The sequence below is a fragment of the Prionailurus bengalensis genome, chromosome A1, assembly GCF_016509475.1.
Source record: "Prionailurus bengalensis isolate Pbe53 chromosome A1, Fcat_Pben_1.1_paternal_pri, whole genome shotgun sequence".
NCBI classification, from domain to species: Eukaryota; Metazoa; Chordata; class Mammalia; order Carnivora; family Felidae; genus Prionailurus; species Prionailurus bengalensis.
In genome coordinates, this window is record NC_057343.1 from 150,823,176 (window position 1) to 150,840,423 (window position 17,248).

The window sequence follows — 17,248 nt, forward strand, 5'->3', positions numbered from 1 at the left end:
AGCTTCTTGCCCTACACAGTTAGAAACTGGCACCACCTTGAAAGGAAAAGCTGTGGAGAAAGGCAGGCTGATCTCACTGTGATCTTGGCCTCTCAAGTCTTAGCTGCTTTCGTTGTTCTCTAGTGATTTCAAACGTTGTTTTTTGTTTTGTTTATAATTTATGAAGCCAGGAAGGTCAGACTGATTCAAGATGCTTTCGGATCCTGAAGTTTCTAATTGGTATTTTCTATTCTTTTATAGCCTTCTCATAACATGAAAGGATGGTTTTTATCTTTAATAAATGTGTAAGCTTGTACTTGGGGTATTTTGCTATGGCCTCCTAACATTAAAAGATACAATCTTTGGTGAAGGCAACTAGAAATAACATTTATTGAGTTTCAAACACATGAAGGTCCTTAAAAAACATTTTATGATCATTTTCAAGTCTAGTTGGAAAGCCAGTCCATCTTCAAAAAAGATACAAAGTACTATCTAATGTACTTCCCTGTCAAATGAATGCTAGTAATGGTGTGTGCTATTGGAGGACAAGAACTAACATATACTGTGTATCGCCATTGGGTTACTTAATCATCAGAACAAGCATATGTGTGAGCAGATGATGTTTCCATTTTAACAGATGAGGATAGATGGTCAGTTGTAAAAAAATTTTTTTTAAATACATAAAAATAGATTTTAAAAAATTACCCACAATCCATTGAGAGATAACCATTAAGAACATTTTTGGTCTAAGAACATGTCTAGTCTTTCCAGCACATCTAAATGTATATTATATATCATTCTGAAGTGGTGAATTTCGTAACATTTTGCTTCAAAAAATATTTAGATGGACAATTCTAGCATAAAACATTTTGAAACTTTGAAGGATTCATAAAATTTCAGTGGTGCGGACAAAAAGTTGTCTAAAATAAATGCAGCTGGCATTTTTTTTTTTTCCCCCAGGAATGATCTGGTACAATGGAGTAGTTCTCAAAATTAAGAATTATGTTAATTGATAGACATTATATAATTATATGTTCTGATTTTTTTTAAAGTTGGTGTGTTTTAATGCTTTTTATTAAGCTTCCTAATAACTTTTCTGTTTGTATTTTAAAGGCCAAACTGTTTTCAGATAGTGGTTCAGCACTTTAGTGAAGAACATTACATTTTTTACTTTGCAGGAGAAACTCCAGAACAAGCAGAGGTAAGTTCATTGTTTTTTTCAACTACTGCAAACTTTTATTTAGCTCATGTTTTCTTTTGAACTAGAATAGAAAACTATTACATTTATGATAAAGACATAAAAAGGAATACTGAAATCTTTTTATTTCAAGGGATGAGAACTTTGATGTGTAAAATTTTTTTTGAAAGAAATGCAGAAAACCTCAGTGAAGGGCTATTAGGAATGAAAACCTCATTTTAAATTGACCTTTAAATACTCTGTGATGTTGAGTCCAGCTGAAAATGCTCATTTAAAATCCTCTCTGCAGAAAGGTTATAGATATTCTCAGTACAACTGAAAGGTAAGCCAGTTAGTTTTGCTAACAGGCACTGTTATTCTTCACTAGTCCATTCCTAAAGATAGCAGTTCAGTCATCAAAAAGAAAAGTATTTTAGGAATTTTCTATTTTCTCCTACTCTGCATGTAATGTCTACTTTCAGCACTGGGCATTGATCCATATGCAATGCCCTTCTTAAAACTTCTATTAAATTTTAAGGCGTGTTGTGAAGACACTTTGATTTCTTTGAGCCATAATGTTTCAGGGGCGTTTACTGGTATTTTGTACAAATATGGTGATATTTGTTCTGCTTATAGTCTATGGAAGGAATCAGAAGGTGGTTAAGAGGTCAAAGAAAACAACTTTGTTGTAAATAGAAGATAACTTGCCAACTCTAGATATGAGGCAGAAACTCTTTAAACTGGATCCGGGCATGTGTGCCTGATTTGTAAATTATGAAACTATCTCAGACTCTAGAATAAACTTGATGAATGAGCCACATTATGTTTTATGGCTCATAATTGAATGTCATGTTTCAAATCTTTACAAAATATTTCAAATAAATATTAACATATAGCACAGAAAAAAGCTTGTTTTGTGGGTACTATTCCTAATATTTAGATGCAAAAAGTAGAGTTCAAAACATTTTGGTAACTTAGATATATATTTTTTTAATGCTAGAAATTGACTTAGCAAAGAAATTTAAACTTCATTATCCAGCCTTCCAATTATTTCACTATGATCCCTCTTTCTAAATAAAAATGTGTTATTATACTCCATGACATTTCAGTATAAATAGAACATCTTCTTTTTGTACTTATATATACACTTCATCTTCTTTATTTCTGTATACCACTTAAAGTCCAAAAATACTACTGGTATTTCCAGTTTCTGTTACTTTGGTGGCCTGTGGGATCTGTGGTTACTCTTCTATTTCTGAAGCTATGGTAATTGATTTGGTCTTAATTTGTTCTATAAAGATGTTCTCTAAACATTTACAGAGTTCAGACTGATTGAAATAGCCAACAAGCTAGAGAGAAAACTAAATAAAGCAGTAGTACAGGACTTTGTGGAAATATGTAAGCCAACGTGAAGCATTTAGACTTTTGATAAACCTAAGATGATTCTCTCCTTTCTCCAGACCACTAGATAAACATTTAAAAATAAATGGCTTCAATTTAATTGGAATATTAGCCTGAAATTTTTTTTTAATGTTCCATTTGAAAAGCTTATCAATAACCCAGATCCCCTTACACGTTTCTACCTATATCCTGGTCTAAGGTAAGATTAGAGTACTCGTCATCAAACCAGTCAAAACACGGTCAATTGGTTTGGTACTCAGCCCTCCTTTCACAAAACATGACTGCTTAATGACCATATATAATTTTAGCTTGGGACTAATTAATGGTCACTCATGGTGTACTTAACATTCATTTAGGGATTCTACAGAAATACAGTTTTAAGAATTATTATAATAGTTTTGGTCATTGTTTTAACTTTATGGGGCCACAAATGTATTAAAGTGCAACATACTGTTGAGTGTAGAAATGGCAGTCTGGAATAGGAAATAACTCTTGAATTTGGAAAAAAAAATGATCAGAAACTGAATAAAGTATAGTATATTTCTTTGAAATGCTGTCATTTTTTTGTAGGATTGGATGAAAGGTCTGCAGGCATTCTGCAGTTTACGGAAAAGTAGTCCAGGGACATCTAATAAACGCCTGCGTCAGGTGAAACTTAATTTTCTTTGATTTGAGGTTGTCACATTTTGCTTTGTTACTTTGCTCTTCATTTTTATTTCTAGCTGAACTGTTTTGGGCAACATTACAAACACTTTTGAATTCTGAAGAGAAGTTTGTCTTTCCAGGGATTTTAAAACCATGCTTCTGCTTGCTTCAGTAGTAGGAGAAATAGTTATTTATGAGAATATTCTTTATATACCTAAGTGGGTACTTAGTCCATAATGCCATCTTTTGAATACATACCAAGGATTTTATTTCTTCTACTTAAAATAACAGTACCAAACCAACAACAACAAAAACCATTCTGTTGGGCACTTTCATTATTTTTTTCCTCAAAAAATTATTTTGGTCTGCTTTAAAAAGGTAGAACTAAAGGTATTTTTTGAAAAAAATCATCTGATTTTAAGCATTAATCCCAGTAAACTTTTCAGTTTTTCACTTTATAGTAATTGCTTTTGAAACCTATTACATAACTAGTATCCTGTCTTATTTGAACCTTAACGTCTCATACGTGATCATTTTATAGAGTTAAGCTGGGCTTTCTCTTTCTTCCTAGGTTATGTAAAATCAACTCTATACCCTCCATATCTTTTTTTTTAATAGCTATCCCTAGATAGTTGGAAAAAGTTAAGTAATTTTAACATTCTTGGAGTTATGAGGAACATTTAGTAGAGTATTTGTTTTATTTATGGAAATTTCTAGTAATCTTTGTGAATTTAATATATTGCTGTATTTCAAGTGAATAAATGGTTAATATTTAGATGACTGTAAGTTATAGTTCCTGTAATCAAAAGTCTAATAACCCTTTCTCCAAGGACATTTAATTATACACATAATTGTTATGTGTTCTCAAATCATAATTTAACATTTTGTAAGCTCTAAAAAATCAGACTGAGTTTTTGCATATTGTGTCTTGTGTGAAACTTTAGCTATAAAGTTACCATTTTTATCTCTTGAGCCCTTTTGCAGGTACTCTGCTGGAACTTTTACACATATTATTGCTAATCCTTACAACAACTTGCAGTGTAGACTTTATCCTAATGTTATTATAGAGGAGGTGAGGCCAACTTGTCCAATGCCACACAAGTAGTGTATGGCTAGAGGGAAAGAGGGCCTGGTATTAGAAAGCGAATGGTCTAGGTTTTGGCCAAAACTGACAAATAACTTAGTTTCTTTGGATTTGTATATTTTTCTGTAAAACGAGAAGGCATAATCAGTGTATTAAAAATATTTTCTGGGGGCGCCTTGGTGGCTCGGTCGGTTAAATGTCTAGCAGTTGGTTTTGGCTCAGGTCATGATCTCATGGTTGGTGGGTTCGAGCCCCACATCGAATCCTGTCTCCCTCTCTCTTTGCCCCCCCCCCCCCGTCACACTCTCTTTAAAAAAAAAAAATTAAAAAATAAAAATAGTTTCTAGCTGTAGAGGTTTATAGAAATAAATCTTCCAAATGAGCTTTATTTTAACTTAGAGGATTTTGATTTGGGTGGTGACAATTGTTTACTTGCGTTAATAAAAAATCCTCTGTTTCATTTTCTCTGAACCACTGTTTTTTAGTAAAAAAGATGCATTTCATTAAATTACTGCAAGAATATAATTGGAGGATTAACTTGTAAAATAAAAGTGCACTTTTTGTGAGAAGAATTATTTCAAATGCTTGAATGTTGTATTTTATATATCACACAGGAGGAAAATGTAATTACAGGTCATATTTTCTAAAGAAAGGAGAAAAATAAGTCACTTTTGGTTGGTTGGTTGTTATTTTATACTAATTGCTTTTGAAGCCTAATGCATAAGTCTTGAAATCTGGGGTAATAACTTTTGTGTTTCCTTTAGGTCAGCAGTCTTGTTTTACACATTGAAGAAGCCCATAAACTCCCCGTAAAACATTTTACAAATCCATATTGTAACATCTACCTGAACAGTGTCCAGGTAGCAAAAACTCATGCAAGGGAAGGGCAAAACCCGGTATGGTCAGAAGAGTTTGTCTTTGAGTAAGTCTTATTTTATTATTACATTAAATCATTTTCTTTTATCCTGTTGCATTTTCTTTCGTGGTCCCTTCCCTTCCTCCCCCCCATCATCTCTGTATCTCATTGGTCAGAACAAGGTACCAGTCCAGGCGTTTTAATAGTACATACTTTTTTTTTTTCCTGTATTTGGTCACTTTTGATTAGTGAAGTGCTGTATCCTTGGTTTTTCACCTAGTTACTAATGTGAATTAGTGTTACTGACAAGTACAAAATCATTTACTAACACACACACAGAAAATGTTTACAAGGGTTTCCAGGATTTACTTGAGGTTAAAGATAGTAGGAATGATTTGCTTGTCTGCATTCCTGTCTTACAGGTAATAACATGTTTTGTATCCATTTTTAAATCCAGCATGTTCAAACTGTTTAGTAGCAGATATAAAGAACTTATTTGATACTAGAAATAAAAGAATTAGATAGTTTGATGCCAGGATATTTTGTTAATTCTTTTTCTTTTTGCTCCTTTAGTGATCTTCCTCCTGACATTAACAGATTTGAAATAACTCTTAGTAACAAAACAAAGAAAAGCAAAGATCCTGATATCTGTAAGTTGATACAGAAATTTCTTACTGAAGTAAAACACGTTTTACATACTTTTTAAATTTATATGAAATGTAGTCTAAAACAGAGGTTTACAAAAGAGCAAATGGCGTAATTTAATAACATAGTTTCTTTTTGTACTTCTGAGAAGCTTTGATTGTTGAGAAAATGTTTAAGAAAAAAAAGGCCAATATCGCTAAATTGTACCTACTGTAAACTTAAGTCCTTGTTACTAAACTCTGTATCATCTCTCTCATCTTCCTCTCCCCAGTAGATGGGAAGAACGAGAGGACAGTGAGAGCGGCCCTCTTTCTGTGGTGCTTCCACTATCCCTTCTTTCTACTGTTTAGGTTTTTCCTCTTTCCATATAGTTTGATGTAAGTGAATAAAAGCACTCTATTAATTTTTTTTCTTTAAATTAGTCTACTATTTATTCATTTCTGATGAACCTTCTCAGTGCTTGTTCTTGGTAGCACACCTTTGCCCAGCCTCTTGCTGAAGCAGGTGGCAGTGGGATTTAACAGTTCACACCAGGGTGAATTAGGCTAATACCTTCTTAAAAGTCAGGCGTAGGGAAAGAAATGATAGGCATTAACAGATCAAAGCCTGAATTTTTCTCTGTAAAATAGTTATTCTGTAATTTCTGTACTATTTAAATGGTTAACATTTTTTTAGTGGTTTCCCATTACTTCAAACATAAAATCCAAACCCCTGGTAAACAGAGAAGAAAAGCCCTTTCCTCACTCACTCCTCCCACTGCTTTCATAGTGTATCTGTGGTATGTCCTCTCTAGGTATGCCAGCCTTCTTAATAGTTCTTAAGTAATCCATGGATTTTAAATGTCCCCGCTGTACCTTCTGTTTGAACTGTGCTCTCTTTTTCTTTTTCTCTGCCTTTCTCTTTAGCTACACTTCCACATCCTGTTACACATTAGCTTTAGGGGTTACCTGTTTGGAATGGATTTTTAACCTCCACTGGCTGAATTATGTATTATTTCTCTGTACTTCGGTAGCATTAAGCACTGTTACAGCACTTCCCACATGGAACCATAATTGATTTCTTGCCTTCTTGGCTAGACGGTGACCTCCGATGCAAGTCAGAGACCATGTCTTAATCATGTCTGTGTCCCATGTCCCTGCGCACCATAGTGTGGCACACAGTAGGCATTCAGTAAGTGAATGAAGTATATGAAGTGTCAACTCTTGGTTTTGTGTTACCACTGAAAAGTCCTTTAAAGCATCTAACACTATAGAGAAAACAAAATGTCAGGAAAATTTACTTGTATGACTAATTATAGTGTCATCTTTTTAGATGGTAATCATTTGATGTTTTTCTATCAAAGTATTTATGCGCTGCCAGTTGAGCCGGTTACAGAAAGGGCATGCCACAGATGAATGGTTTTTGCTGAGCTCCCATATACCATTAAAAGGTATTGAACCAGGATCCCTGCGTGTCCGAGCACGATATTCTATGGAAAAAATCATGCCAGAAGAAGAGTACAGTGAATTTAAAGAGGTATTAAGTTATTTACCAGTCTAATTATTTTTGATGGAATTAACAGAAATATTTAACATTTAAATAAAAGATCCATTAAATATAATAATGGTATAGCTTAATGCACAGTGATAGGCACAGAAGGTTGAAAAGCCTTGTGCTAGGAAGATGTTGGTCTTAAGAGACTATAGATATGTAGGCGATAAACGCATTCTAGTTTTAACAGATGTTTTCAATAGAACAGATTTCTGAATAGAAGAACATAACACAATTCCTGTTAGTCTCATTGAGAGTTTAATGCCGCATACTTTCAACAATCTTTCTTGATGTCCTTTTTAGCTTATATTGCAAAAGGAGCTTCATGTAGTCTATGCTTTATCACATGTATGTGGACAGGACCGAACACTACTGGCTAGCATCCTACTGAGGATTTTTCTTCATGAAAAGCTTGAATCATTGTTGTTATGTACACTAAATGACAGAGAAATAAGCATGGAAGGTAAAGTATGGACGTTTTGGTGTGATACTTTAAAATGACATCATCTTTAAAATTCTTGGGCTGGCTAACATTTGGCTGTGGGGAGCAGTTAGTATTTCAAACAAGTTTCTGTCATGGTGAACTATTAGAAGCCATAAGAAAGTGACTTTTTGTCCCTATTCATGGCACATGGTACTTGATTTTAAGAACAGTTTGGTAGACTTACCATGTTCTCTTGTTTATATTTGACTTACTAATCCATTGCACAAAAGTTGAGTGATGGTTGCATTTTATTTGTAGCTATGCAGCTGGATCCACAGTGCTTTGTAACAGCTTACATATTTGTCACAATTAACCCCTTTCCAACTAGCACTTTGGCTCAGTAACGGTGCTTGCTTCTAGGTTCCCCAATTGTAGAAACTAGAACTATTTCCTCCTAATCATAGAATATGTAAAAACATACAGATTTGTCAGGAAGGATAAAGTGATGGTCCATATGTTACACTGAGATTGTCATTTTTGGCAGTGTTTGTGTTTTTTAGGTCATCAATAGCCATAATTTAGGCTAATGACTTATACTGGGATTTTGTGGGGGGGGGGTTCATTTTCTGCATTAAAAAAAATGAAAGTATAATTGACATAGAATTTCTTCTTAGTTTCAGGTATATATGATAGAGACTTGGTGTTTTTACACACTACAGAATGATCCAAATGATAGGTCTAGTTGTTTATACCACATAATTATATTCTGATTTGGAAATCAACTCAGAGTTTCAAAGCATGGGCTCAATGGACAGCAAAGCTGAATTCTGATAGGAGTTTTGTCACTCACTGGCTCTTTGGTCTTACAGGTCATAGAATCATTTTAAGCCTTTTTTTTCTCTTCTTATGAATATGGCAGTGTCAACACCTTCTGTTAATGATCTAATAAAGTAATAAAGTCCTTTGAAGAGTTAAGTTTTAGAAATATAGGTTGTTATTATAATCAGTACTTCAATGCTGCATACAAATGAGGTATTTAAAAATGAAGTTAATTTCCAGTCTCGTTCACATTAGTACAGTCCTTTACAAATAATCTTTTAAAATAAATACTTGTGTAGATGAAGCCACTACTCTATTTCGAGCCACAACACTTGCGAGCACCTTGATGGAGCAGTATATGAAAGCCACTGCTACACAGTTTGTTCATCATGCTTTGAAAGACTCAATTTTAAAGATCATGGAAAGCAAGCAGTCTTGCGAGGTACGAATTTCATGTTTAAGTATTTAAGTAAAGGGTGTATTTTAATAGGTAATGCTTTATAGCTAATTATGTTTTAAGGCAAATATATTAGCTTCTAAAATTATTCATCAGAGCACTTACACGTTTTGTGAGACATTTAGAAAAACATTAGACAAAACAGACTTTTTAAAAAAGATGTGCTTTGAGATTAAAAATCAGAAATTGCACCAGGAATTAATGAAAGTACTTTCTCATTTCTCCTGCTGTACTAATGATAAAGGATATGCTGCTTTCAGAAAGTGTATATAACATAAATCGAAGTTTTTGCTGGAGACTTAACGTTTTATAACATAGTTAAGGTCTGTGAAACACTTCATAATAACAACCAGGGGTGTCCTTGAAGGCTTTTTGGGGGGAAGAAGTACGATATAATCCATTCAAAAGCAGATAAAAGCATCTTTTTAGGATTCATTATTAAGCCTTCAGTGTCTATTCATAATAAACCATTAAGATAAAGAATGGAATCTCACATGGCTCTTCTCTCAGCTGATTTTCAAGGTAGAAAGAAGATCTATAGAAGGAAGATATTAAATACATTTTTTAGATCTGATACCAAGTTAATAAAAGAAGGAATTGCTTTTGATAACGTACACTGGGACCTGTCAGATGTTAATTTTGCACCAAGTTGCCAGTTTTTACTAATTAACATAGAGGGAAGAAATTGATTTAGTGTTGAAAACCTGGGGTAATGACATAGTTGGCCTAACTGAAATGGATACAGAAATGGAGAAAGTCTGAAGAGAGTCTGTGGACACTGGATTCAGGCTAGGGAGTTTAGATGTAGATTAAATCTAGTCCATTGTTTCTAGATCAGAGCTCTTAGATTTCAAGGGGTAATGGAAAAATGTTGAGAAACGTTCATTATTCTGCCTACGGCATTCAGAAAACCCTTTCTATTTTAATCATTTTTTTTCCAAATAAATATAATCAAAATAGATTGTATAATCTATGGTAATCATTCTTCTCATATTCCTGGTATATTTGTGAATACGTGGCCACTAAAGATGGGGTTTTGTCTTCTAGTTGAGAATATATATAGTTTTTAAATAATGTCTAATTCAATTTGTGTGCCTATAAAAATCTATGGTAAAGCATGGTGAATGAATAAAAGAGAACTTTAACACTGGTATTAATCCCAGAACAGCTGAAAAGTGTTGAATAATCACTGCTTATTCTTCAGTTGAGTAATTGGAAATTAATAGTAAATGAGCTCCAAAGAGCAGACTGCCTTAAAATTCCCATTTATACTTACCCCCAAGACTAAAACAGATTGAAAAACGGAAAAAACAGAGAACCTTGAAAACAACTATTTGATTGCCTTGATTCATTTACATTTATCATTGGCAAGATGCATTTATATTGATTTATTCCTTCTCTTAGTTAAGTCCATCAAAGTTAGAAAAAAAATGAAGATGTGAACACTAATTTAGCACACCTATTGAACATACTTTCAGAACTTGTGGAGAAAATATTCATGGCTTCAGAAATACTTCCACCGTAAGTGGTGAAATTTATTAATTTGACAAGAAATTGTGTATCTGCATTTTGAAAAACTTGTATTTCTAAAACATGTGTAAGCTTTTCCACTGTCCTGTTTTTATACTCTGAAAAAGCTAGGGTTTTTCATCTTTATAAGGTAAATTGTGTTTAAGGCAAAAGAGTGACTTGAAGAAACCACTGTGGTGACATATTTACATTAACATAAAAACCTTTTTATATAGGCTACTATGTCTGGTTTCTACGGTAACGTGGTAGTGAACAGAGACTTAATAGTCTCAGATTTGAGGGGATCATACATATCTTGGTTAGATATGCACCAGATAATTAGTATCTGCTTAACAGCTGTTAGTGTAAGTGAACTCACTCAGGTAGGAGTGAACTTAAGCCAAAAATCTGTCTTCCTGGCATCTAAACTTAGTATTTCCTCTGTATCCTCATTCCTGTACTTTGTTTCATCTTTTTCATTAATACAGAAATATTCTAAAAATGGTAAAATTTCTCCCAAAGTAAATGTAAAGAACTAGCTGAACGAATTGATGACAACTTGTTTTCGTTATCCCTTGCTAAATGCGTTGTTACTTGTAGCAGAGGACTTTTGGGGTGGGGGGAAGGCAAATTGCATTAAAACATGTATTTGGTAAATTAAGCTTTTGGCTGCAGTGAGATCAGCATTTTGCCTCACTCTGTGTATTGAGACAATTGTGTTGTTTTGGCAGGACACTGAGATATATTTATGGGTGTTTACAGAAATCTGTCCAGCACAAGTGGCCTACAAATACGACCATGAGAACAAGAGTTGTTAGGTAAGTCTCATCAATTCATTCATTATATCATTATGTATAGCGTGCATGGATAGTCAAGTGGGTAACCGTGAAAATTTGAAGACTAACAACTAACAGTATTGAAGACTTTTTTCTCTGATTTGATGTCAGAGTCCTGTTGAATATTTTCTGAGTTCAGAGGCTTTGAAACTATAACTTTACTGTGGGGTTTTTTTGGAAGTTACTAAGAGATATTTAGCTACTGTATACGTTTTCTAAAAACCTGAACACTCATAGTTAACTATTTGGGATTTTTTTATCTTATAGGCAGAATGAGTTTAAAAGTTATGTAACCAACAAGACCTATAGCTAACTTTATATAGTAGTCTTCATATACACAACACATATCTACATGCATGTAGGCATATACACGTATATGCACAGAGAAGAGAAGGGAAGGGGACAGTGGGAGGAGTGGAACAAATTGATGTGGTGCTAAGAAGGAGGAGCAATATTTGACCCTTGAGATACTGACTGTTTGGTTTATAATAGTCTGTGACTCTGGGCTAATCTCCAGTCTAGTTGTGAAGCTGTGTTTCTGTGTGCCTGCTGTGCAGTAATTAGGAGGAATTGCTTTGGTAAGTCACAGAATGTTGTATCTTACACAAAGGGACTTCATTATCATTATTTTAACTTACTTTTCCAATAAGGAAGCAGCTCTAGAAGAGGTTAAAATTGTTTGCTTAAGGTCATGTAGTGCTGAGGCAGAACTAAAGGCCAGGCTTCTAAGATCCAGTCAAAATCTCTAAGCTATTATAGGCTTTTGTTAAGTACATCCAGCCCACTGAAGACAACTGGAGATTCAGTGCAAAAGCATCAGAGAATATAGCAGTCTAATAATAAGATACTATGGAGAATATATACTGTCAGTCATTTTATATCCCATTAAAAAAAAGTTAGACAACCACTCAAGACACAAATACTATACAGGTGATTTTGAAAATGTGTGTTAATCCTGCCTCCAGCCTGAGTTTTGTAAAAGAGGTTTTCTACTCTTTCTACAGTTAAAATTTCTCTTGGTTAGTAATGATAGGACATCTGTGTTAAAGAACTGTAGATTCTGTATGTCTTGGCTTTAGTAGTGACTGAGAATTAGAAAATAATTATAAGCATGTTTCAGTACAGTTGTGTATATGATGTAAATTAAAGTTTTTGTAAACTCAGTTTCAAATGAGTATAATTGTTAAGCAAATGCAGCAGGAAATTCTGCTATGTGAATTGTTTGACACTATAGGGTTTTTAAGGGGCACTTATGCCCAAGGTGATGATTTCTGACCCTAGTGTAGGTCCTGGTATCCTTTTTAAAGTTAAATTCCCTCTAAAAATACACAGAAAGTAGACTTGCATACTGAAATTCTTTCATGATTAAATGTTGGTAGGTGAGATTTCAGATTCAAAGACTTAAGTATTAAAATGTTTTCAAGCAAAATTTATGCAAGATTCTTCACAAATTAGTTTAAAAGAGGTAGTTAAAGAGCTGATAATTGTGTATTACAATTGCAATAAGTGCTATCTGAGAAGTAACAACCATTTCTAAGAGTCCAAAAAGAAGTGAACTGTTGTGATGTTGGAAAGTAAATGCTGAGGAGTTGGTTTACCCTCTCTGTAATGGAGAAGGTGAGGTCTTTTTCTTTATTATCATAAAAGCTTTTCAACATTAAATTGAATACATTTTCACTTACCAGGAAGTCACTTTTCCCTACTACAGTGGGCTCTTATTTTGGTAATTCATTAACAAAATCAGAATAATCAACTTGATTTATAACGACTTTATAGGGCTATTCTATTTAAATAAGTAAAGAAAGAAATGAGAGAATATAAGTTTTAGGACCGTACAGGACTATGTATCTATAAAAAGGTTTATTTGTACTCCTATAGTATTTCAGAAATTCTTAGTGTTCCTAATACTACTCCTTCCTCAAAGCAAGTGTAAGATGCACTACTAGCGCGGGATAAATAGAGTTGCCAAGACCGTAAATGTTACAGATACAACCTAAATCTTCCCAGAATAAACTGAAAACTCCAAGTTTGGGAAAAGCAACTAGTATAAGAAGCAGAGATACATGTTCTTAAAGTAAGATACTTTAGCTTATTATTTTCTTGAAGCTATGTTTGGGCTTCCTTATATTAATTCATAGTTCATGGTTCTACAAGTATTAAAACTTTTGTTTATTTTTATGTAACATATATAGTTTTCTAAAAAAGAAAATTTCCCTCCCATTCAGTGGTTTTGTTTTTCTTCGACTTATCTGTCCTGCCATCCTGAATCCACGGATGTTTAATATCATCTCAGGTAATCAGCTTTTGATAAAATTTTAAAAATAAAAAAATTAGAATAAAATTATATCTTTGACATCTGATTTTATTTTTTTACCTTGTATCTCATTTTATCTTTGACATCTGATTTTTTATTATCAAGTTCTAAAACTTGACATAAACATTCCAAAGTGCCCTTTTCTTCTTCCTTCCTTTTGCTATTTACCCTCTCTACTTTTACTTACCTTTTCTTTCTATCTAATATCTGAAGCCTGAGGTGGCATGACTAGACACGTGTCACTCTTTCCCCATCCCTGTGTCTGAAACTCACATTATGATGACTTTTTCCAATCTGCAACTTGGCTTTTTCAGGTTGGGAAGAGCTTTCCTTGTGCTTTTAGTCCACACTAGACTCTATCACTACTACTGCAAGTTGTATTTTCAGGTCACATTAAAATGATAGCTACAGGTTCAGTAGTGCTCTGTGAATACTTGTGGCCCTGTAGAGAGGAGAGGTTTTAATTGGCCAGTTTAAACTCCCAACAAAGCAGATTTGGGTTTGCTTATTTCCTGTGTATCTATTATGGAAGGACTTCCAGATGCCGTAGGCTTCTTTGGAAGAAAGGGGAACGGTGATCCCTGTGACTCCAAATGTAATAATGAGCCATTAGGAACAGAAGGAACCTGAACCGTTTTTATTTTGATAATTAGAAGCTCAAAGTTGTATCTAAACATATTTTGGACTAAATCTTAATTTTTACCTTATTATAGTCACCAGATGTCTGTCATTATCTTCTGTTGCTACTCAAATGGTTAAATCTCTGGTTCTATTTAGAGTTTAGATTTTGGAGAGACTGGTTTATCTGAATGTTGGCCTCCTAGCCACCAGGCACTACTTATTTATAGTTCAGCTTAAGATTAAAAGTACAATCTAAAATTAGACAAATAGACTTAGCTATGCATTTTTACTGTTAAGTAATTGTTATGTTTCAGGGATTATATGTAATAGCTACAGTTTTCATTTGTAGCCTACTATGTACATCCTATAGGGAAAGGTCTCCTGACTAATCTTCATAGTTTATTCTATACTACTCTAAGTTTTTTGTTTTTTTTTTTTTTCTCTCCTTAAAATAAGGCAGAAGTCCCAGATGTTATCTTTGTTATTGAGCTTTAAAGTGATTTTGTAGTCACTGGAAGATTGGGAGTAGGGAAGTGCACAGACTGCAAATTGCTAACGTGAGTGGGTTGAAATTAGTTTTGCAAATTGTCATGAAGGGTTTGTGGAATGACCCTTCTTTAGCGATAAAGATAAAGCAGGCTTTGGGGCGCCTGGGTGGCGCAGTCGGTTAAGCGTCCGACTTTAGCCAGGTCACGATCTCGCGGTCTGTGAGTTTGAGCCCCGCGTCAGGCTCTGGGCTGATGGCTCAGAGCCTGGAGCCTGTTTCCGATTCTGTGTCTCCCTCTCTCTCTGCCCCTCCCCCGTTCATGCTCTGTCTCTCTCTGTCCCAAAAATAAATAAACGTTGAAAAAAAAATTAAAAAAAAAAAAAGATAAAGCAGGCTTTGAGGTGTTCTGAAATACCAACCAGTTGAGAACTGCTGAGTCTTGTAGCACAAACCTTTTCACAAACTATAAATATTGATCAGTTTATTTAACTTTACCCCCTTTAACTTGTTTTTTGATTTATACAGGTCATGTAATTCCCAAAAAAGATTGAGCTCTAAATGGAAGAGTGTTAGTATTTTTAACAGTAAATAAATTTTATTTTTAATGTTTATTTGAGAAAGAAACAGAGTACACCAGCAGGGGAGGGGTAGAGAGAGGAGAGAGAAAATCCCAAACAGGCTCTGCACTGTCAGCGCAGAGCCTGACATGAGGCTCGAACCCATGAACCATGAGATCATTCATGACCTGAGCTGAAATCAAGAGTCAGCCGCTTAACCAACCAAGCCACCCAGGGGCCCCCAGTAAAGAAATATTAAAGTGCTAAATTTATAATGCTTTACCTGAAAATGCCTTTGGAGTCAGTGTCATTACCTGTGCCCAATTCTCTCTCATAGATTCCCCGTCTCCTATTGCTGCAAGAACACTGATATTAGTGGCTAAATCTGTACAGAACTTAGCAAATCTTGTGGAATTTGGAGCTAAGGTAAAACCTTTTGATACTTTAAAATGCCACTTACAAATGAAATTTTGACATAATAAAACCATGAAATATGGACAGTTTAGGTATATTTTCAATAGTGGCTATTTTATAAAGAAAATCACTAAGTATATTTTTAAACATACCTTACTTAATCCATCTCATTAATTCGTAATAAACATTTACTGTAAATAACTCAGACGAGTTTTTAAAACATCCATCTATGATCCCACTTCCTAAGCATTGTTAATATTTAGTGGTGATCATACCGTGGTGCCTGATTTTGTCAGTATTTAACAAACTTCTTGCTGTACAACTATTTTATTATTTTTAATGATTATGTTGTCATGTAGGTGTTAAATACTCCTGTACTCATTATTTAGATGGCTTCCAACTTGTCACTGTTATAAATACTGCTATAACAAGTATCCATACATACTTTCAAAATTGTCCAGTTACTTCCTTTAACTTTGGAGTAAAATTCTTAGGTAGGACTTTTTGTTCTTCAGATCCTTGCCAAAAGTCGGTGACTATTAATTGTTTTTAATTTTTGCTAACCATAATGGTACTTTTACTTTTCATGTCTGTTTCTTTGGAATTGACTAGAGTTCCTTACCATTTGTTATTGATTTTAAAAGAGTTTGTGTTAAGCCTTTTTTGTTTTACACATAGCACGTTTTTAAACAGGCTTAAGATTTTAGTATGGAGAGCAATTTGTAGTATGGTTTAGCATTTGAATTTATCTGAATCCTGAAGCAGGTTGTGAGTAGTATATATTCCTGTTGCAGTCTTGAGTGCACTGCATTTTAATTATCTGTAGTCTGCTACATTCTAACCTCTGGGTTTGGCTCATGTTTATCTTGGCAGTTGGCAAATAATAGTTTCTCAGTAATTCTATCTGAATTAGTTGACTCTTGACAACAGGTTCAAACTGTACAGGTCCACTTATGGCTATTACAGTACGGTAAATATATTTTAAGATTTTAGTATTTTCTTTAGCTTTATTGTAATAATACAGAAGAGAATATATGTAACATAAAATATGTGTTAACCAACTATGTTATCAGTAAGGCTTCTGGTCAAAACTAGGCTATCAGTCAAGTTTTCGGGAAGTCAAAAGTTATTGGTCATTGCTCAGTGTTTTCTTTTCATCTAGAATTTCTTTCATTACAAAGATTCCAGTTCCTCAGTTATTTGCTTTTATTAGAAGACAAATTTGTATGGTTAAATTAATTCTTGTGAACATGTATTGCTATTGATGGGCATAATTAGATTGTAAGAATTCTTGCTACATGTATGGTGGTTATCAATCAGTGTTTGTTTTTGATCTATAAATTGTAAGGTTTTTGTTTTTATGTTTTTAGGAGCCCTATATGGAAGGTGTCAATCCATTTATCAAAAGTAACAAACATCGTATGATCATGTTTTTAGATGAACTTGGGGTATGTGTGTAACTTTTGAAGTACTTTAAGACCTATAGTTAATAT

General features: G+C 33.9%; 1 protein-coding gene across 1 annotated transcript in view; it reads left to right on the forward strand.

Annotated features, from left to right (window-relative positions):
• RASA1 (RAS p21 protein activator 1) overlaps window positions 1–17,248 on the forward strand; it is a 117,692-nt gene that overhangs the window by 95,661 nt on the left and 4,783 nt on the right. The window contains 13 exon segments of the mRNA XM_043593261.1: window positions 1,093–1,180; window positions 3,128–3,205; window positions 5,051–5,208; window positions 5,716–5,792; window positions 7,130–7,302; window positions 7,621–7,780; window positions 8,860–9,002; window positions 10,422–10,442; window positions 10,444–10,538; window positions 11,258–11,344; window positions 13,588–13,655; window positions 15,679–15,767; window positions 17,126–17,203. Coding sequence (XP_043449196.1) covers window positions 1,093–1,180; window positions 3,128–3,205; window positions 5,051–5,208; window positions 5,716–5,792; window positions 7,130–7,302; window positions 7,621–7,780; window positions 8,860–9,002; window positions 10,422–10,442; window positions 10,444–10,538; window positions 11,258–11,344; window positions 13,588–13,655; window positions 15,679–15,767; window positions 17,126–17,203 — 1,315 coding nt within the window.